At 38.1% G+C, this 22,522-nt stretch overlaps 1 protein-coding gene across 1 annotated transcript in view; it reads left to right on the top strand.

Annotated features, from left to right (window-relative positions):
- The window catches only part of ncapd3 (non-SMC condensin II complex, subunit D3), an 81,593-nt gene that overhangs the window by 12,231 nt on the left and 46,840 nt on the right, over positions 1 to 22,522 (top strand). Inside the window, exons 3-12 of the mRNA XM_072593177.1 lie at positions 2,290 to 2,452; positions 5,139 to 5,323; positions 5,511 to 5,678; positions 6,275 to 6,336; positions 9,727 to 9,814; positions 9,927 to 10,063; positions 11,728 to 11,800; positions 18,643 to 18,768; positions 19,276 to 19,528; positions 20,489 to 20,569. Coding sequence (XP_072449278.1) covers positions 2,290 to 2,452; positions 5,139 to 5,323; positions 5,511 to 5,678; positions 6,275 to 6,336; positions 9,727 to 9,814; positions 9,927 to 10,063; positions 11,728 to 11,800; positions 18,643 to 18,768; positions 19,276 to 19,528; positions 20,489 to 20,569 — 1,336 coding nt within the window. The remainder of the gene's footprint in view (positions 1 to 2,289; positions 2,453 to 5,138; positions 5,324 to 5,510; positions 5,679 to 6,274; positions 6,337 to 9,726; positions 9,815 to 9,926; positions 10,064 to 11,727; positions 11,801 to 18,642; positions 18,769 to 19,275; positions 19,529 to 20,488; positions 20,570 to 22,522) is intronic.

Here is a 22,522-nt window from a genome sequence, read left to right as displayed (position 1 = left end):
ATAAAACCAAAGACTGGACCTAAACAATATTTTCATGAGCAAAAGCAGTGAGTTCCTCTGGTTTTACTGGCAAGTGGCTATAAAGAACAGTTTTTTTTTAAAAGAAGAAATTACAGTGTATTTCACTTGTCACATTTAAAGTTTCGATGAGCAGTCTTGGAGGAGGCGATGGCATAGTGGTATTGTCAGTGGACTAGTAAACAAAAAATGTGGATGATCCTCTGGCCACGTGGGTTTGAAACTCATCATGTTAGATGGTAGAATTTTTATTAAAAACAAATATGGAATTAAAAATCTAATCATAACCATGAAATTATTGTTGATTATTTAAAAATCCATCTGGTTCGCTAATGTTCTTTTTGAGGGAGGAAAATCCACTGTCGTGTCCTGGTCTGACGTATGTGTAACCCAGACCATAGGAATGTGGTTGCCTCATAACTGCCCTCTAACATGTCTACTCAGTTATATCTAACCACTCAAAAAAAACTGGATAGATCACCCAGCTGTTAGTCATTAGTGAAGTCATTGCAGTACTTGCTAATCAATCACTGTTCAGTTTGATTTCCACCAGAGCCACTCAACTGCTGACCTCATTACTTTCTTTGTTCAATATGTACTGGAAGCAATATGGTAAATTTAGCAAAATCAATCCTACGAAGTCATCCTGTCTAACATCTTGGGGCTAGAGTCAAAATTGGGAGAATTGTCTCACAGGCTGTCAAGTAGCAGCCTAATTATGTTAGACTCCCATAACCTGATGCACATTGTCCCTGACAACAACATCACCATCCATGTGGAATCCATCAGGGAAACATACAGTCAGAGAGAAGGTTCCCTGGAAGTGCTCAACATTTACTCTTGACCCAATTAAGTCTCAGGGCAACAGATCAGATGTGGGCAAGGAAACCTCTTCTTTACATCCTGCCTCTACATTGATGATACTCTCCACTGTATTATGTGGAATGACCACCATGTTACATGGGATACATGGTTTGAAATAGATCTAGCAATTCAACTGGTCATCTATAAAAAGCGGTTGGAATTTAGCGGCAGCAGAAGTGTACTTGAAGAACTTTATGGCCAATCATATACCCAAACCTACCATATAATCAAGCCAATGAGAGACACAGGAGGGCATGTCGGGAGCACCACTAGACATATCTAAGAATGAGGTGACCATTTGGTGAAGCTACAGCGCAGAGCTATTTGTGCGTCCAGCTGCAAGTTCTAGCCAGAGCTAAGTGATCCCAAAACCAACGGATAAGATCTAACCTCTGCAGTCTGCCACATCCAGTTGTGAATATGGGGAGGCAATTAAGCAACTTACTGGAGAAGGCTCCACAAATATCCTGATCCCCATTGAGGGCGAGGAGCCTGGAACTTCAGTGCAAAAGATAAGGCTGAAGCAGTTGCAACAATCTTTGGCCAGAAGTGCTGAGTGGATGATCCTTTTCTACCTCCTTGTGAGATCCCCCTCACAAATTCTCGTTTCAGCTAATTCTCTTCACTCCATGTGATGTCAATAAATGGCTGAAGGCACGAAATACTGTCAAGACTAAGGCTTCTGAAAATGTTACTGCAATAATACAGAGGATGTGCTCCAGGGCTTGTCATGCCCCTTTACAAGCTGTTCCAGTACAGCTACACATGGCATCTCGTCAGCAATAAGGAAAATTGCTCTAGCATCTCAAAATTGGCCAATTTACTGTTCCATCCCCAGCATTCAGCAACAGCAAAACCCAGCTTCAGGATCCTCTGTAAAATGCAAATTCAATGTTCAACTAAAATAGGAATGCAACCATCTCTGCAACCCTTAAAACTTAACTTGAAACTAGGAGTTACATTTAGAAGGAACTATATTTCAAATGGGGGGGGGGGAATCTTAAGGAGGACTAGACTTCCGCATCAGCACCACGTAGTCATTTGGCTCATGTGCTTTTGGTGAAGTGCTTTGTGAAAAGCACAGTGCTGTAGTCAGTGACTTTAGTGGTAAAGTGTTAAATTTACTGTATTATCTTATTAAAATATGATTTTAAATGTCTACTTAGACTGTTATCATTTGTGTTAGGCTACCTATTAATTTTGTTTTGATTTTTACTGATTATTTTTGATAGTTCACTTGTAACCTTGTTTTTCCCATAGATTCCATTATGTTTGTTGTGTGATTTTCTATAATATGATGTGGCATAGGAACACAATGACTATGTTTATAGGAGAACTATCTGTATTTTGCAGGTATCTGAACTCCACTTGTATCTGAAGTGTTATTTTTCCCTTTTTTTTGAAAAGGATGTTTGGACCATCTTTACAGAGAATAACCTTTCCCACAATGCCCTTATTGCTGTGTTACATCATTTTGTCCACATGGTTCAGGATAAGAGAGCTAATGTCATCCAGCGAGAATATGCCTTGCATGCAGCTGGACTTTATTTCCTGCTCCTTGAAATTCCAGGTGAGATTACACAACAGATGATTTAGAATTTCTTTTTTCAGACAGGTTGTGAACCAGTGGAATTCTTTATTGCAGAGGGCTGTAGAGATTAAATGTATTCAAGAATAAGATAGACAGCTTTAATTGGTAGTGGGAATCGAGGATTAAAGGGGAAAGTCAGGAAAATGGAATTGAGGATTAACAGATCAACCATGACATCATTGAATGGCAAAGCAAACTTGAATGGGCTGAATACCCTACTTTTCCTGTGTCTGTATTCTTAAAACTTCTCTGATTGCTTAAACCACATGACAGAGCTCCAAGTTTTTTTAAAAATTCAACCAAATTTACCAAATGTAGCATTCTGCAATGGAACTCACGATGATTGCAATTTCTTTTTGAATCTATCAAATAACACCAGGTCAATTGTTGGATAGACAAATGTTGTCAGAAATGGCCCATAGTAATATTATATGCAGGGGAAAAAAAAGCAAAGGGAAAGTAGGCTCACAAATTCAACTTAATAACATTTCCACATTCTAGTTTAAGTTTATCTGTTCATGTGCAAAGTTTTTGAAAGGTTATACATGTATGGATAAACTGTAATGTGGAAATGTTACCAAGTAAAACTTGTGATTCTTTCACCTTTTTTTCCTACATATAGTTTTCCTACAGTAGTGCTACTGTTGAATAGTAACTGTGTACCTCAAACCTGTACATGATTGCACAATTTTCATCACAATTTGCAATTCTTCAAATTCTAAGCATTCCGTATCTAAATGCAGCAATACCTGAACAATGTGCAGACTCCATAAAGGTACTATGTTATTGCACATACTTAACTACATGAGATCTATAATTTAGCAGCAAATAGTTGAAAATAAATATGGGAAGATCCTTAAACCATACCAGCTGTGTTTGAAAATGCAGTTTTCAGGTGAACTTCTCTGCACTTAGGTGGTTGTATGAGATAACCGAAGGACAGTTTATGTCAGGCAAATGATGAAAATTTTCAGATTAATTATTTTGAATGTCCAAATGGTTCCTGCCCCTTGAGCAGACTAAGCTGTTGACATCAACTGGCTTGCAGGCTTCAGGAGTTGTCTGCTGTTGTGGTACTGATGGAACTTCATTCCATGTGTAGTGATGCCAGTGAGTCTGCAGACTGCCCAACTTTATTCCACAGTAACTAATTTTCAGAAGTGACAGCCATCCCTCTGTACTGCTTCACCAGCTTCTTGCGCTTCTGCTCCCTTGTATGATTTAGTCTGAGGTTTGTGTGGAAAGGAGAGGCTTGATTAGCCAGATCTCTTTGTGTATTATGGATAGCACCATATCTGTGACAGGCAGCTATATCTGTTGCTGCGTTACTCTGTTGATGAGTAATGATGCTGCACTGTTCCAGTGCTTGGGAGCTCATTCCTCCACTTGATGGTGTTCACAAAAAATTACAGCCATAAACTATAGACATCGGGGTGAACTGCAGGCATCAATTAGGCATTAAACTAAGCGGGCCACCTGTTTTGGTCAGCTGGATACCTTCCAGTGCTCCAAACTTCAAAGACATGGAAACAGTTTCTTTTAGAATAGGGGGCTAAAATATGATTCAACTTGAACATAATGAAAAATTGAGATGCATCTTCCAGCTGCATTTAAAGATGAAGAAGGGAACAGACAGTCTGATTTACTTGCCTCCTACAGCAAAGCTGAGTGAGTCATCTGTTGCTAATACAAGCATCTGAATCATTCTGTTCAACAGAATTAGCCTGAATTATTTTATGTTTCAGTACTTCATGGCTTCATTTATTTGTAGCGCTGACTTATCTGTTAACAGCTATTAGCAGTGTACTGGCTTGACAATGTCCCTTATTAATAAATTATTAATGTAGGTTATGTCAATGTTATGTTAGTGGTATGTTGAAACCTCAGAATTCAAAGATGATCTTAATTTTCTAACTTTACCCTTTCTAAGGCATTTTTCTTGCTCTACCTTTTGCCGGATGAAGCTTTTGTTGAGATCTGTGCAAGTGATTCTTGTAATAGGACAAGAATCTTAGTTACCTTTAATTACCAGAAATTTGCATACAGCCAATAAATCATGCTAAAACAAAGAAACATACAAGTGATAGCAGAAAAACAAACATGGATGCAGCAATATTCATTCCTCATTTATTAATTTAGTGTTCTTGTGTATGTTTTGATAAGTAAAAGAGAGAACATTAGCATGTCTCTTTTTTTTTCACCAATACTCTGTTAATCTCTTGCAATCATTTTGTACCAATGTTAAGTTACCCTCAAACCAGTTCCATGCATCATTTGCACAAGTGACCACATTGTCATATTCCAGCTATTAAATATAGCTGACAGGCTTTCACGCATTCCATTGCCCTCCTGATGTGTTGATATAGCCATCCATTATGGCTTGATACCCTCCAACTGAATCTTCAGAAGCATTACTTATTATTTTGCACTTCTGACAGCCTGTTATTCCCTGCAGTTGCACATCCAAATATACATTGCAATGGAAGGACTTGTCAAAAATGTACAGTGATTTCCATAATGTTTTTTGTTTACTCTCTGGTAGGCACTGCCTTTGAAGGTATTGTAAATCATGTGAATTTAGTCTTGGATTACTAAGTATTTTCCAGATGTGCTGAAACTTTTATAAATATATCATTTTAAACAGTATAATATATCCTTTTTGTAGGAAGTGTAGCCAACCGTATCTTTCATCCAGTACTGTTTGACAAATGTCTGGACACTATTAAAAAGAGCTGGCCTGCAACTGAAGAAGGAAATCGAAAGCGGAAGAAAGATACCCAAATGAAGAGCTCTCAGAGTGTTGCAAAAGGAAGAAAGCGTACTAAGCCAGTCAGACAGATGGTGAATGAGGTATAGACTTAGATGCCTTTGCTTAAGTGTAATGACGGTTTTGACTTTTGGTTTTCCATGTTGAGTGCACTCTTCAGTCAAGAGCTCCTAATGTGAAATGAGAGTTTGGGATTTCATAAATGTGACGAGTTACTGTGTGTCTGGTGATTATGCTTGATGTGTTCTAATATTTGTTTTTCTACTCCAGGATGTGTTTGAGGAGGATGAAGAGGAGGGAGATCTTGATGTATTTTTCTCCACACATGACTTATGTCGTGTTAGGGATGATATTTTCTCTCTGCTGAAAAAGGTCTTGCGATTGCTCTCTAAGTTCTCCCTGAAAGAAAAACCTGATTGTGCTCAACACTGTCTGCAGGTAAAGTTACAGGCTACTGTGCCAGTTTTACACTGGGCTCAACAAGTTCTAAACATATTGTGGTTCATGGATAGTGAAAAAGAATGTTGTTGTTATGTCAACATCTAGTTGTTACACCCTTTTTGTTCTTCTCTCCTGTCTAACTGTTAAGCAATTATTTAGTACACAATTACTTAGTTACCTGCAGGTTGACCTTGTATCAGAGCAGGTACAATTCATGTTTTCACTGGGTCCCAATAACAGTATATTGTATATTAAATCAATTGGAGAAGAATTAAGTTGAAATAAGAGGTGAAACAACTCTTTGGAATGTGTTATTTGAGCTATTGGTATGCCAAGGAAAGCCATTAATTAAATATGAAAAGCAATTATTGTCTTTTTGGAATGCTTGTGATTGATTTGAGGAAGAGGCTACAGGTATGGGTTTTGTAGAATCTCTGTAGGTCATTAAATGAATGATGTAATCTCTCCAATAGACAGAGTGTGCACAGTCTGTGAAAGTAATTATTTTGTGAGAATATTTGTGCTCTTGTAAAAGAGAGATAATTGTGTGTTTTTAATTAATCTTAATTAATTGTGAGTTTTTGTTTCCATAGCTATTCACTGAATTGATAAACTTTGAGACTGTAATTGGGGTGTTAGACTTCACAGATTCTATGTAAGTATACAAATACAGGAAAGAAAATTATTGGTTGTTTCTCTGAACAGTGTATATAGCATGTGTTTTTTGTTAAGCGGCTGTGTTTTTATATATGTGTGTATGTATAAGTATTATACCTAATCCTCTCAATCCTAAAGCTTCTCTTCCTTACTAATATTCTATTGCTGGCTTCTGGTACCAATTCTATTCATGTATGAGCCAGTATGATCAGCACTGGTGTGTATCCAACTTCAGATCATTGTACTTTGGCCTACCCTCCCTTCTATCCTTGTAACTGTAGTTATACATTTCCTGCAGGGGTCAGAATGCAAATGGTTAATTAAGTTTTCCTCCATTTTAGTGCCCTTCACTGTAATGTGCTAACTTGAGGGGGCACCAATGCCTTTTAAACATAGACTGGGGACTACCATAGTGTTAAGGGCTTGGCTGGAGAGGAATTTGTGTGTACAAGAAAATTTTCTTATTGAAGGAAAGATGTTATGAAACTTACAAGGATGTTGCCAGGGTTGGAGGATTTGCGCTATAGGGAAAGGTCAAATAGCCTCCAGCTGTTTTCCCTGGAGTGACAGAGGCTGAGAGGTGACCTTACAGAGGTTTATAAAATCAAGAGAGGCATGGATAAGATTAATAGACAAAATCTTTTCCCTGGGGTGGGGGAGTCCAGAACTAGACTGCATTTGTTTAGGGGCAATGTTTTCACTCAGAGGGTGGTACATGTATGGAATGAGCTGTCAAAGGAAATGGTGGAGGCTAGTACAATTGCAATATTTAAAAGGCATCTGGATGGGTATATGAACAGTAACAGTTTGGAGGGATATGGGCCAGGTACTGGCAGGTGGGACCAGATTGGGTTGGGATATCTAGTCGGCGTGGCCGAGTTGGACCTAAGAGTCTGTTTCTGTGCTGTACATCTTAATGATTCTATATGCAGGTCAGGTGAATTGGCCATGCTAAATTGCTCATAGTGTTAGATGAATTAGTTGGGGGAATGGGTCTGGTGGGTTACTCTTTGGAGGGCTGGTGTGGATTATTTAGGCCGAAGGGCCTGTTTCCATATTGTAAGAAATCTAATCTAATCTCAAATGTGTGGATGTAAAGTGATGGTTGTAGTGGGAGACCTCCAAAAAATGAGTTAATGAGTGTTCTGAGACTTTTTGTCCTTTGTTAGTGCAAAGGGCAAGGCTGGTAGGTGTAGGGAATGTTGGATGACTAGTAAATTGAGGCTCTGTCATGAAAAGGAGGAGGCATATATTGGTTATGTATAGATCGGATCAAGTGAATCCGTAGAGAGGTATAAGGGCAGTAGGAGTATACTTAAGACGAAAATTGTGAGATAAGTATATTTGAGACAGCAGGCAAAAAGAGAATATAAGGTAGCTTTGGCCAGTAAGACTAATGAGAATCCAAAGAAATTCTATAAATATGTTTATGGGCAAAAGAGCAACTGGGGAGAGAATAGGACCCCTAAAGTTCAACGAAGCTGTTTATGGGGAACCACAGGATATGGGTGAAGTGCTGAGTGAATATTCTGCTTCAGTACTTACTGTGGTATGGACATGGAAGCTCAAGGACTTTGGGAAATAATCAGTGATGTGTTGAAATGTATCCATGTTACAGAAGAGGAGATGCTGGAGTTTTAAAATGCATAAAAGTAGATAAATCCCTGGGACCTGATCAAACTTTGTGGGAAGCTGACGATGAGGTTTCTGGGTCCTTGCTGAGAAATTTGTATTATCAACAGCCACAGGTGAGGTACTGGAAGAATGTAGGTTGGCTAATGCGCCATTATTTGAGAAAGGTCGTGAGGAAAAGCCAGGAACTGTAGGCTGGTGAGCCTGACATTAGTGGTGGGTAATTTTGGAAGGGATTCTGAGGGACAGGATTTGAATGCATTTGGAAAAACAAGCACTGATTAGGGATAGTCAGGAAATGAATGGGAAATTATGTCTCACTAACTTGCTTTGAGTTTGTTGAAGTTACAAAGATGATTGATGAAGACAGAGCTAGTAGACGTGAGCTAGATGTTCGACAAGGTTCCACATGGTAGACTGGTTAGCAAGTTAGATCACATGGAATCCGGAGCGGGTAGCTGGCCAACTGCATTTAAAATTGGCTTGAAGGTTGCAGGCAGAGGGTAGTGGTAGAGGATTAGTTTTTGGACTGGAGGCCTGTGACCAGCTATATACAGCAAGGATTGGTGCTGGGTCCATTGTTCTTTGTCATTTATGTAAAGGATTTTCGATGTGAATATAGGAGAACTGGTTAGTAAGTTTGCAAATGACACCAAAATTGGTGGTGGTGTGGACAGTGAAGAAGGTTATCGCTGAATACATCACGACTTTGGTCAGATGGGTCAATGGCAGATGGAATTTAATTCGAGATAAATGTAAAGTGTTTATTTTAGAAAGGCAAATCAGGATAGGACTTGTATAGTCAATGGAAGAGCCCAGGGGAGTGCTGCAGATTAAGGGATTGAGGAGAGTAGGTGCTTGGTTTCTTGAAAGTGGAGTCACATATAGACCGAGTGATGAAGGAGGTGCTTGGCCTGCTTGCCTTCATTGGTCAATGCATTGAGTCTAGGAGTTGAGCTGTCATGTGGTGATTGAACATTACATTGGTTAGGTCACTTTTGGAATATTGCATGCACTTTTGGTCTCCCTGCAATAGGAAAGATATTAAACTTGAAAAGGTACAGAGACTTTACAGGAATGTTGCGAGGGATGTAGGATTTGAGCTGTAAGGAGAGGCTGAATAGGCTGGAGCTTTTTTCCCTGGAGCATCAGAGGCTTATAAAATCATGAGGGAGATGGATAGTGTGAATAGCTAAGATACTTTACTTTTCCCAGGATAGAGGAGTCCAAATTAGAGATGCAGGTTTCAGGTGAGAAGGGAGAGATTTAAATTGAAGTCAACATTTTCACGCAGTTGGAGGTCCATGTATGGAATGAGCTGCTAGATGAGGCAATGGAGGTAAGTACCATTACATCATTTAAAAGGCATCTGGATGGATACATGATTAGGAAGGGTTGACTCACTGTCAGATTCTTGTGACTGAATTCACTAATATTGCTTTGTAAATGAAATATATGCTGGTCAGTTTTAAAACTAATCCCCCAGTTTATGATAGAGTGGAATGGAGCTGGACTTTCCATTGTATGCCTTTTGTGCATTGGATGTGAAGTTTGAATAATAAATTTGCTGCAACTTTGGACAAAACAGACTAACAATTTTCAATATATTTTACTACCAATATTCTGATATCCTTGTTTTGGAAAGGGTTTAGTTAAAACTAGCAGGTCTGCTCAATATAAAACTGTAAGTTTAACAAATCAGTTGTTTGGACTTTGCAGCTGTCCTCCTGTTTTAGTCTCTTTCTTGTTCTGACAGAGATATTGAAAGAATGAAGACTTTGCCAGAATTGGCTTATTATGGGCTTAAATTACTCTGTGCTCCCAACCATGGTGATGTTAATAAGGTATTGTATTTAGAACTTAAGGTAATATTGTTTCAACTCATTGATCTCAATTTATTAATTATATTCTATTTAATGCAATTGATTAAATTTAATTTTGTTTGCATCTTTCCAGATGCTCCGCTGGCTCTTCCAAAGACTGTTGAATACAATTTTATTGGTAGGAGGAGGAGAAGGTTCCAAATCTTGTGCACTTCTGGGAGTGGGACAGAAAGTTATTGCTGCCAGAGATCAAGCTATTAAATTTATTTGGTGAGGCAGTCTGATGTAACTTTTTTTCTCTTTCTTTTTGAGAGTCTGTTTTAAGGTTTGATCTTAAATAAATTTCTGCTTTGAGAATGCATGATTGAGATTGTTTTGAAGCAGTGACAAAGATGATTGAAGGCAGAGCAGTAGATGTTGTCTATATAGAATTCAGCTGAGCGTTCGACAAGGTTCTGCTTGGTAGATCTGCTAGTAAGGTTTGATATGAGATCCATGGACAGCTAGCCAGTTGGATACAAAATTGGCTTGAAAGTAGGAGAAAAGGCTGGTGGTGGTGGCTTTTTGGACTGGAAGCCCATGCATGATAGTAAGTGGTGTAGTGGACAGTGAAGAAGATTACCTGAGTGCAATGGGATCTTGATCAGAATGCGAATGGGCTGAAGAGTGGCAGATGGAGTTTAATTTAGATAAGTGTGAGGTGATACATTTTGGTAAGATAAATGAAGACAGGACTAGTATAGTTAATGGTAGGGCCCCGGGAATTGTTGTTGAACAAAAGATACCTAGCGTTGCATGCAGGTGGTTTCTGAAAGCGGAGCTGCAGATGGACAGGGAGGTGAGGAAGGTGTTTGGCATGTTTGCCTTCATTGGTCAGAGTACTGAAACAACATGTTGCAGCTATGCCACTTAGTGAGGCCACTTTTAGAGTACTGCGTACAATTCTAGTCACCTTTTCTATAGGAAGGATGTTGTTCAACATGAGAGGGTGCAGAAAAGATTTACAAGAATGTTGCAGGGACTGGAGGGTTTCTGCTTTAGGGAGAGGCTGAACAGGGTGGGGCTATTTTTCCTGGAGCTTCAGAGCCTGAGAGGTGACCTTATATAGGTACACAATCTTGAGGGGCATGGATAGGGTAAATAGCCAAGGTCTTTTTTCCGAGGGTGAAGCAGTCCAAATTAGAGGACATCGGTTTAAGTTGAGAGAGGAGACATTTTAAAAGGACTTGAGGGGTAACTTTTTCATGTAGGGAGTAGTGCATGTAGAGAGTAACGTGGAATGAGCTGCCAGAGGAAATAGTGGAGATTGGTGCAGTGACTTCATTTTAAAAGGCATCTGGATGGATATATGAATAGGAAGGGTTTAGAGGGATATGGGCCAGATGCTGACAAATATGTCAAATGGGAATGTCTGGTCAGTGCAGATGAATTGGACCAAAGGGTCTGTTTCCATACTATACAGCTCGATTGATACCATAACTTTATAATACAGCTATCCTGACTGGATATGGACATATGCCTTCCTAGATTTAAAAAAAATCAAGGTCCCATGTAGTTTGTTTTCTGTATGCCTAGTAGCAACATAATATGTGGTTGTTGAATAATCACAGAAATAAACTCCATTGATTCTAGTTTGAATCTAAGAAATAATCAGTTCTTGAAAAGTTTGGAAACCAATGGCAAGTGTGGTTTGTTGCTCCTAAATGAACTAAATTCTCCCAAATATTGTTTTAATTATGTTGGTAAGCCCCAAATGTTTTGATGATTATTGTTGAACAATTCATATTTTTGAGTGCTAACTTGAGCGTTTTTTGTTTGCTAATTTTCTAATAAAGAGAATATTTGTATAAAGTAGTTACGTAGCAACAGAAGTTATTGATTTTAAACCATCTTGCAATAGAAAGTGTTATGAGTTTGAAACATTTTATTTATAGTTATATTGTGGATCGAGTGGAAGAGACTGCATTACCTGTACTTCAAGTTTTGCTGCAGCACATCTGTATTAAGGTTTGAAAATCTTTTTGTGAATGCAATACCACAGTTGCTGATCTTTTTAGATATTGAAATTGCAGGCAACTAAAACCTTGAAAGATTAATTGGCATATTCTGTGCAATTTCTGATTAAATGTGTCAGATTATAGCAGGCAATCACTGACTCCTTGCACCTGTATTGTTGCTCTAAATGTGTGCAACATCCTAAATCTCTCGCTGCAAAGTTTTACCCTATTTCCTACTTAAACTTACTTCCACTAACATTTTTCTTATTTCCAATAGAGTTTCCAAATTTGAATTGGAAAAAATCTAATTTTACTTTGGACATTTTTAATGGAAATCTTTTAGTTGATACTTTTTGATTTGTATCAACCAGTGGAGCTGTTTTTCCTTTTATTTTTGACATTTTGAGACCTCCTTTCAATCTTTTAAATTTTTTTTGGTCTGGTTCATTCTATCTACTGCATCACGCTCCTGAAAACATTGGGGTGAATACATTCTGCACCCTTTTTGTGGCTGTCAAAGGCTTCCAAAAGCCAGGTACCCAAAATAACAGAGTGCAGCCTAAGTAATGATTAATGTAGGTTTAACATTGTCTCAAGCTTTGCCAATTTTTTTTTTTTGCTTCTTATTCTGCTCTAATCCACTTCGAACATCACCATCGGTAAAGTTTGAAAATTAAAATAAAAGCAAATTTTTAATTGAAATGGCTGAGTCATATGTGGAAGTTCAATGTGGTTTTCAATGCATATTATGCTAATTGGACATTATTTTAATGTGCAAATGCTGAAATCAAGTTTGAAGAATGAATTTGGTTGTGTTCTTTTAACTGTTCTTTATATCTGCAAATATTGTCTTACGTATTGTCAGTTTAAAATTAGCTTTGAATTTTATAACTTGTATCTATAATATTTGTATCCAAAAGTTCCTTCAAAGGAACGCTGTCGATCGCTATTTTTCAAAGTTATAAAGCAACATTAAGACAAATGGAGTGGTGGGGACATTACAAAGATAGCGAGGAGCGTTAGGGCATGATGGGATTTGATAAGTATTGCCTTGATTTTTAAATTTAACAGGAGTCATGTAAGTCAATGAGCAGAGGATGAATGGAGCATGATACAAGGTATGGCATAAGCAATACATTTATGGGTGACCTCATTTTGCGAAGAGTGAAATGTTGGAGGCAAGTGAGAAGTGGTCTGGATCTTGTTTGAATAACAGCAGGTATACTGACTGCAAAATCTAAGCTATTCAAGTCCAGTGATATCAAAGGATTTTTGTATTGAAGTGGATCATTACAGAACTGGAACTGGGCAGCGTTCATAATGATAAGTAGTCCAGAGTTCATTTTGTGGTCAAGTACAATACCAAGATTTTGAACGGTCTTGTTCAACTTCAAATAATTGCCAGGAAGTGGAATAGATTCTATGCCTAGGAATGCAGTTTATGATCTAGACCAGAGCAATTGCTTCCAATATTTAGTCTAGTAATGAATGATAATTTAGAAATTAGAGTGCTTGGAAGAGGTGATGTTGAGTTAGATATGGGTGGTATCTACACAGAAGTTTTTTTTTGTATCACTTTGCTCAGGTTCCTCAGTTGAAGTGATCATAACTTGGAGGGCGTAAGAGTTCATGTATGAGCAGAAAAGGAAGCTGTTGCAGGTTATTCTGGCTGCACCTTGACAAATAAGAAGGGAATCTGGTGATTGCAGTGCCATCTAGCTGAATTGTACTCAATAGCCATTGGTGTTTTCAATTTTACCAAAGGCTACAAATCAGCTGAGAGACCGACTTTAGATAGGCTGCCATTATGAATTGTTTTGGGATTGTGCTAGGGATGGAAACTTCTGTTTGTGAACAATTGACAATTGTTTCTGATCTAAAAATCTTTGTTTTGAAAGTAAGATCTTACATCTATACGTATTGCCTTTTGTGTTCATGACAGTCCCCAGCACTTTACTACCAATGGGTTATTTTTGACATACTGTCATTTATGTGGGTAATATGACAACTAATTTACACATAATAAAATCCCACTGACTGCAAAGGGCAAATGTGAAATTTAATTTTCACTTTGGAAGATGACTCCCTCCAGTAGTGTGACCATCCATCAACACCTAAACTATGTGCACAAACTCATATTGGATCTTGTCCTCATAACTTGTTACCAACTAAGCAAAACTCTGATTCATTTCCCCAGAACTGTTTGGCATGTCAGCTTGTCTTGGCTAACTGAGATTCTTGAGAAATGCATTTCACTTCCTATGACATCAGTTAATTAAAAATATCTAAATACCTACTGAAAACTGGAATATCTGAGCACATGCATGTTATTCAGTAAAGATCCATGTGGTAATTTGCTTGGAACTTCTGCCCAAATTTCAACATGAGCCCTGGTCTTGGGAACATTCTTAGACCAAATTTAGTCGTGGACCAGGACAAATTCCAAGAAAATACTCTTCATCGAATCCCTACAGTGTGAAAACAGGCCATTTTGCACAGTAAGTCCACACCGACCCTCCGAAGAGTGTTCCACCTAGATCCATTCCCCTTTCCTATTATTGTATATTTCCCTTGACTACTGCAGGGCAAAAACAATAACTGCAGATGCTAAAAACCAGATTCTGGATTAGTCGTGCTGAAAGAGCACAACAGTTCAGGCAGCATCCGAGGAGCAGTAAAATCGACGTTTCGGGCAAAAGCCCTTCATCAGGGCTGCCTGAACTGCTGTGTTCTTCCAGCACCACTAATCCAGACCCTTGACTACTGCACCTAACCTATACATCCCTGAACACTATGGGCAACTTACATTGCCAATTCACCTGGCTTGCACTTCTTTGGATTGTGGACATTTACAATTTTAGGACTCTTTTTTTTTAAGACATCGGCAATGAGATTTAAAACAAAAATCAGGGCAGTGGATGTAGGTTTGAGGACATCATTTCCTGTGGCATTCCAACCGGAACTCTATCCACGAATACATTGACTTGGATCCCATTTACCACTCCCTAAGAAAAAGAACAGCAAATGACATCACCAACCCATGGAAACCTAAAAGCACATAAATAGATACCACTAGTGCTTAATCCGGAGGCTCACTTATGATGTTACCTAATATGGTGATGAAACGTCTGAAACCAAACCTTCCAGCTCAGCGAGCAAGCTGACATCCAGAACCTCAACCTGAGCTACAAATCTTCTTAAAACTCACTAATATTCTGGCAGTGGCAGAGAAGCAATAGGTGTTCTTGAATGTACTCGAACTATCTTTTAAAATAGTGTGGGATAAGGTGATAGTGGTCTTCATGATTAGAAAGAGCTTGTCCTTTTAAAAGATATTTTTATTTGCAGACATGATGAGAATAAGTGGCCAAAAATATAGGCCATCACTAATAAATCCAGTTTGGAATTCTGGAAAAATTTCTTATTTTGACAATTGGTTAAAGTCACTGAAGAAATTTCTATGCCTGGAAAATGTGGAGCTTATTATCGCTTAGGATATTTGAAGCTTTGTGTGGAGTACAAATGCAATCTTGTAATCTGTTCCATAAATACTATGGAAACTGCTATTGAAATAAATAAGGATCATAAGGATCTGTACCGGGTCCTTATCCAATTGGTAATGGCTCTGATCACACAATAAAGAACCATGTGTCCAAGTTTGCGAGTGACCTAAACTATAGTGTATAAGTATGTAAAATTGCAGTGGTTATTTGTAATTGATTGAGTGAAGCTAGCAGATTTCCGTTTGAGCAAGTGTGAAGTTTTTGGATCCAAAAATGATAGTTCAGAATTTTGTTTTTTTAAAATTCAAAAAGCCCAAAGACTAGAAATCAAAATATTTGACAATGTTTGTGAGAAGATTTGTAGCTCGAGTGCTCGTTGTGGTTCTGTTTGCCGAGCTGGGAATTGGTGTTGCAGATGTTTCGTCCCCTGTCTAGGTGACATCCTCAGTGCTTGGGAACCTCCTGCCAAACGCTTCTGTGATGTTTCCTCCGCCATTTGTAGTGGTTTGAATCTGCCGCTTCCGGTTGTCAGTTCCAGCTGTCCGTTGCAGTCGTCGGTATATTGGGTCCATGTCGATGTGCTTATTGATTTGAATCTGTGGATCAGTGCCATGCCTCTAGGAATTCCCTGGCTGTTCTCTGTTTGGTTTGTCCTACAATAGTAGTGTTGTCCCAGTTGAACTCCTGTTGCTTGTCATCTGCGTGTGTGGCTACTAAGGATAGCTGGTCGTGTCGTTTCGTGGTTAGTTGGTGTTCATGGATGTGGATCGTTAGCTGTACTTCCTGTTTGTCCTATGTTGTGTTTTGTGCAGTCATTGCATGGGATTTTGTACACGACATTGGTTTTGCTCATGCTGGGTATTGGGTCCTTCGTTCTGGTGAGTTGTTGTCTGAGAGTAGCTGTTGGTTTGTGTGCTGTTATGAGTCCCAGTGGTCGTAGTAGTATGGCTGTCAGTTCGGAAATGCTCTTGATGTATGGTAGTGTGGCTCGTCCTTTGGGTTGCGGCATGTCCTCGTTCTATTGTCTTTCCCTTAGGCATCTGTTGATGAAATTGCACGGGTATTCGTTTTTGGCGAATACATTGTATAGGTGTTCTTCTTCCTTATTTTGCAGTTCTGGTGTACTGCAGTGTGTTGTGGCCCTTTTTGAATAGTGTCTTGATGCGACTTCTTTTGTGTGTGTTGGGGTGGTTGCTTTCGTAGTTCATGACCAGCTATCCTTAGTAGCCACACACGCAGATGACAAGCAACATGAATTCGACTGGGACAACACTACTATTACAGGACAAGCCAAACCGAGAACAGCCAGGGAATTCCTAGAAGCATGGCACTCATCCACAGATTCAATCAATAAGCACATCGACCTGGACCCAATATACTGGCCACTGCAACGGACAGCTGGAACTGACAACCGGAAGCGGCAGATTCAAACCACTACAAATGGCGGAGGAAACATCACAGAAGTGCTTCACAGGAGGCTCTCAAGCACTGAGGATGTCACCTAGACAGGGGACTAAATGTCTGCAACACATTTGACAATGTCCACTTATACAAATAATTAAATATGAAAAGTAATTGGAAGTCAAATGGACAACTAGAATAGTGGGTTAGCAGTTAGCACTGCTGGCTCACGCACCAGGGATCAAGGTTTGATTCCAGCCTTCAGCAACTGTGTGTGGAGTTTATACATTCTCCCCATGCCTGCTTGGGTTCTTCCGGGTGCCTGCGTTTCCTCCCATATTCTGAAGATGTACAGGTTAGGTAGATTGGCTATGGTAAGTTGCCCATTGTGTCTAGTGATGTGCAGGCTAGCTGGACTAGCCATAGTGTTGCAGGAATATGATAAAAGTGTGGGTCTGGGTGGAATGTGGTTCAGAGGGCCATTGTGGACTGTAGGGATTCTATGATTCTCACTATAAAATATACAATATGTGGAAGCAAAGGGTTCCCTCGTTAGTCCATATCTGGAGTATTTTGTACTTTTCTAGGCATTACATTATTGACCTTTGGAAGAGGGCAGTATGGATTCATCAGATATTTTATTAAGTGAGATTACATAAACAAAAACTTGGTATTCCCTGGAATGTAGAAGGTGACTGGGGATTTCATTGAGGATTTTGGGATTTTAAAACTTTATTTGTAGGTTAGGTAAGTGTATAATCCCAGCTCAAGTTATTACCAGACAACAGGAAAGTGAGGATTGCAGATGCTGGAGATCCGAGAAGAGAGTGGGGTGCCGGAAAAGCACAGCAGGTTAGGCAGTTTCAGAATTCTGTTTTTCTAGCACCCCACTCATGACTTATGACCAGACAAGTCTGATACCATACAGGAAGCTGGCTTGATAAAATCTGGCTTAATCTAAAAACATGTTATGATTTTAGTGTAGTGATCTCTTACTGAAACATAAGCATACAGTACTGTTGATTTTTGTTCTATCAATAAAACAATTTATTATTAGCAAAAAAAGAAGGTAAGGTAAAAGAAAATAAATCAAACTATCTACCTATAATAGAAATTCACGTGGTTGAAGTATGATCCCATTAATCTAAAAACATGCCTTTTATACATTGAAAAGAAGCAAAGACAGCTTTTGTATAGTCCCCAAAGCACCACTTGTACAATACTTCTATCACCTCAGTAGGTTTAACTCACTTGTAATTTCAGTTTCATCAGAGTTTTATTCCAGCACTTCTGGTAGAGGTCTAACACTAATTCTTTACTCTAAGGTAACCCAGTTTACTGTGTGTCCTTCACTTCTCATTGTACTGTTTTATACAGCCACTCCATTCTAAGGATTTCACAGGATTATTTTAAACTCCAAGGAAAACTCTCCTAACCTTTCTAAACTGGAGCTTTTTTATCTTGTTCAGTCATAAAATTCTACCAATACGTACAGACCCATTAATTCTCAAACAGTGTTCAGAGAAATCACCATGGCTACAGAAATTATTAACTTCAGGCACAAAGAAAACTCATAATTATGAATTTAAAAAAAACAGAAATCCTAGCTTTAAAATAAATGATATCGCTCTCTTTACATCACATAGAGAGGAACAATATCAGCTGATTAAGGGAAGCTAGAACAAAACAACACAACCAGACTATTCAAGAGAGAAGTTAGAAAAGACCTTAATATAAAGAATGACAGAAATGTGGAATGCGTCCCCCAAGAAAACAACAGATGTTGGCTCAATTTAATAAAGTTTGCTTTCTATCCAAGGCATTAAAGAATATGGAATACGTCAGAAATTAGCAAGTGTGGAGTTAGAATCAGTCATGATGTCAGTGCATTGTATAAATAACTTATGTTGCTTCATATGTTGGCCTTTGATGCAGTTTTATGTTATAGGTGCCAGATAAAGTGGAATACCGTACACATGGTGCCCAGGCTCTAGTGAAATTGCTGATGAAACTTCCTTCTGTGGAGTTTGTTGCATTTTTACATTGGTTGAACAAATTCTCTCAAAACAGCAAGGTAAGAAAAAGTGAAAATCAAGTTTTGAATTCAAACAAAACCTTTGTCAGGTTACATCTGTGGAGAGCAAAAAGTAGTTTTTCTCTTCAATTTCACAAACTTTAATCGGATGATGCTGTCCACATGGTGCCTGACTTCTGTATTTTCAGCATTTTTCCGATTTGTATTTAAAATAAGAAAAGTTGTGAGGAAGGTTTTAAACATCTTAGCTTTGTTAATCCTCTGGGAAAAGGATTTCCCATCAGTTGTAAAACCAGCTTGACTTTAATGGAATTAAAATTCCAATAGCTTCTATAAAGAGATGGTTTGTTTGTTTGTTTGTTCCAACCTATAACCACCCAGGCCATGAAAATTATAAGCTACTTTGGTCCCGGTTTCTTCTTTGAACACCTTTTGCATCATGTTACTATAAACAGTATTTTCCCATCTTTTCACAAGATGCATACATATGCACCAGATATTCTGAAATGTGTTGCATTTTGTGCTGTTCCTCCTGACTTTCTTTAGGTAGCTTACAGAAACTTTACCTTGGATGTGGTAATGGCATTAATGGAATTGCCTGAGAGGGAACCAGATGGCTCAATTCCTCCAGAACATCAGAAGTATCTATGTCACAAATACTGGATCCAGTTTGTAATCTTGGGTAGATGCTCCGATAAGGCTCCTTCAGTCCGAAGTAGAGCTCTCTGTTGTCTTGCACAATGCCTAGAGTTGAATACTTCAAAAGCTGTGATGTATGTTCAGGAGATATTGCTACAAAGTAAGTACCATTAAAATCATAAAGGACCTTTTTCTGGAAAGATTTATTTAGCTTTTGGGTTGCTGCTGAGTGTACTTATTCTTTGTTGGCATTCTTGTCTGTTTTGATTTGGTCTGTTGTTTTTATATACCAGTTTGACTTTGTCAGTGTCTAAAGAAAAATAAAATACTTCAGTATCTTTTAAATGAAATTGCTCATGCTTGGGGCTTCCTAAAGGTTACTGCAAAATAATAAACTAATCAACTGATCAGTTCAGGGAGGCAGTTATGTACTGTTAAAATCACTTCAAAGTAACTTTTGTAGTTGGAAGACAATCTGGATTTCATGGACAGTCAGGTGGAGAATTGAATACTCTTGGCAATTCTGTCAAGATGGAAAGTGAAGGTAATTAGATAGAATTATTTTTTTCACTAATAGCATCATGAGGATGAAGCTGCATGTTATGGTACATGTTGGAGTGTTGGACATCTTGACTTCACTGACATTGATCTCATTCAATCCCTGCTGTTGCAGGAAGGGAGAGAAACTGAGCTATTGTGCTTATGGACTGACATTGTTGGAGGCCGAGAGCAAGATGCCTTCTTGCTTAACCATTCAATTGTAACAGTTCCCTCTGATGCCACAACATATTATCTTTTTTCAATGAACTTTTAAAAACTCAAGAAGCAGCGACTAATCACTGTAGAAAGCTAAAATATAGTTTCATAGCATCTAAGGTTAAAACTTTGCATCTGATAGGAGAAAAAAAATCTGTCAATCAAATTGTCCCTCTTTAATTGTGTTTGGGATCTTGGGGCATGCCGAAATTGCTGATACCTTGCATTACCTGTTGTTTATTTCAGTGCCAGTTTTCATTTTATCACACTATGAATTGTGATTTAGTATTTATTACTTAGTCTTCTAAATGTTAATTTAGCAATAGACTTCAGATTGAAATCTTAATTTTTTTTGTTTTCCTAGCCACAAACATTCGACATAAGACCCCACAAGCACTAAAAAGCATTGAATTTGCAGACAACCAAGATTCAGCAGAATGTGATGGTGAGTTTGTTTTGATGATTGCAGGCCTCTTATGTTGACCAAACAACATGAACTAAATTACTTGTCCCATTGTGATAGGAATTTCTTCCTCCATTCAAGTACAGCAAACTTTGTTTTAACCAGTACCTTATGAACTGGCGCTCACAATAAACAAGTGAAAATAATATATCTGAAATACAGGAAGTTTACTGTATTATCGTGATCTCTGCGATCAGAGTAATCAATTTGATGTGAGAATGAGAAGGCTGTGTTGTTAAATAAAAATGTAACTTTGCCTTAAACAAAATTTGTGATTTATGCTATAAATAAAGCATAAGTGTGTAAACATTGCATTTCTATTTGTGTCTTTTTTTTTTTATATTGTACACTTCTGATCAATTGGGATATCTGATCAACCAGTACCGTCCTGGCCCCATAGGTACAGGTTAATAACACATTTGCTGTATTGTGAGAAATGTTGGTAACCTGTTACTGAAGACCCTGTCAGTCCGCTATAATTGAAACCCGCATGCAGGCTTCCTGTGTTTATCATTTGTCCTAATGTTAGGAATGGCTAATTGCTTGTGTTTCTGCTTTCTGTGAAGGGTATTGGGTTCCAATTGTGAAAATGCTGCAAAATCTGAAATCTTACCACTTTTTTAATGCTAAGTTTTTGGCTTGCATTGATTTGTTGGCAACAATATTAATATTCTTTGTTTAGTTGGTGTAATCAAGAAGGTAAATATTCCCCAGGAATTATATTACTAGGGTAAAAGCAACATATTACAGATGCTGGAGATCTGAAACAAAAGTTATGTGCTGGAAAAAACTCTGTAAATCGGGTAGCACCAACGTTTTGGACAGTGTTTTTAACATACCTCTAGCAATTGATTGGATTTATTTTGACTTGACTAGGTTAGTGCTTCATCTATTTAGATATTTAATTCCAGTGTCCAAATCTTTCGTGTAAGAGTCACTATTCTTTACCCACCCTTTTGTCAGCTGTTTGTTGACATGAACTATTTAGGGGTGGGTTTGCTTTCAGAAACCACTTAGTAGACCATTCCAGTGTATTTTTAATTTTCACATCACACCATACATTTTTGCAATAATTCTGGCATGAATCGCTTTCCTGTCTGCACTTTCAGTCATCTTGCCCTCAACCAATGTTTTCTGCTGAGATTCAAATGTTACATTGATGTTCCAATTTTTCTCAAATTTTGAATTCCTGAATTCTGATCTGAATTAGAATCTGCTTTCTTGTTATAACTTGTGTGCAGATTGTCTTGTTTCTCTATAACTCCTTATTGTAATCTTTTGTGGCTAATTGTATTTGCCTTTTATTGATTGTATAATCTTTTTAACTCACACTATTTTGATATGAAAATGTTCATTTTTCTCTGTTAAGAAAAGCAAACTCCTCCACTCTTCAGGTTTGGACTGATGTAGAAGTTTTCTTTTGCTGTCTTAAATGACATCAATAATCGTGGTTTCATCCTTATTAGGGCAATACAAATCATTCTTCACTTCCAATCCTTTTTTTTCCACAGTGTATCTGGTTTCTTGTTACTGCACAGTCTTTAGGAGAGTTCCTTTTGTCTGCATACTGCAGAGGAATCTGCAATACATTGCACTGAAGACAGTGATGCTTGGCATTTTTAATTTAACAAATTAGAACCAACTGATTAATCTCTGCCAATTTTCTAACTTGAATTTATTTTTCAGCTTTTATGTTTAGTTGTTAGTCTTCTAGGAAGTATTGAATTCAAATGCGTTGGTCTACTCTTTCTAGCAATAAATTGCAATTGTATTGAGTGTCTTAATCTACTATGTGTTGCATGTACTTTCCTTTCTTCACTGATTTTGAAATCGCGAATCACTGCCAGCATTCTCCTTATTCCAAAACGCTAGAACTGAAGCTCTTTTCCCACTAAAGGCTGCATGATTTTGTAATAGCATGATTTTATTTATTTT

Source organism: Chiloscyllium punctatum, chromosome 23, assembly GCF_047496795.1.
Source record: "Chiloscyllium punctatum isolate Juve2018m chromosome 23, sChiPun1.3, whole genome shotgun sequence".
Taxonomy (NCBI): Eukaryota; Metazoa; Chordata; class Chondrichthyes; order Orectolobiformes; family Hemiscylliidae; genus Chiloscyllium; species Chiloscyllium punctatum.
The sequence above is the reverse complement of the archived record's forward strand: the minus strand, read 5'-3'. Positions and strand labels throughout refer to the sequence as shown.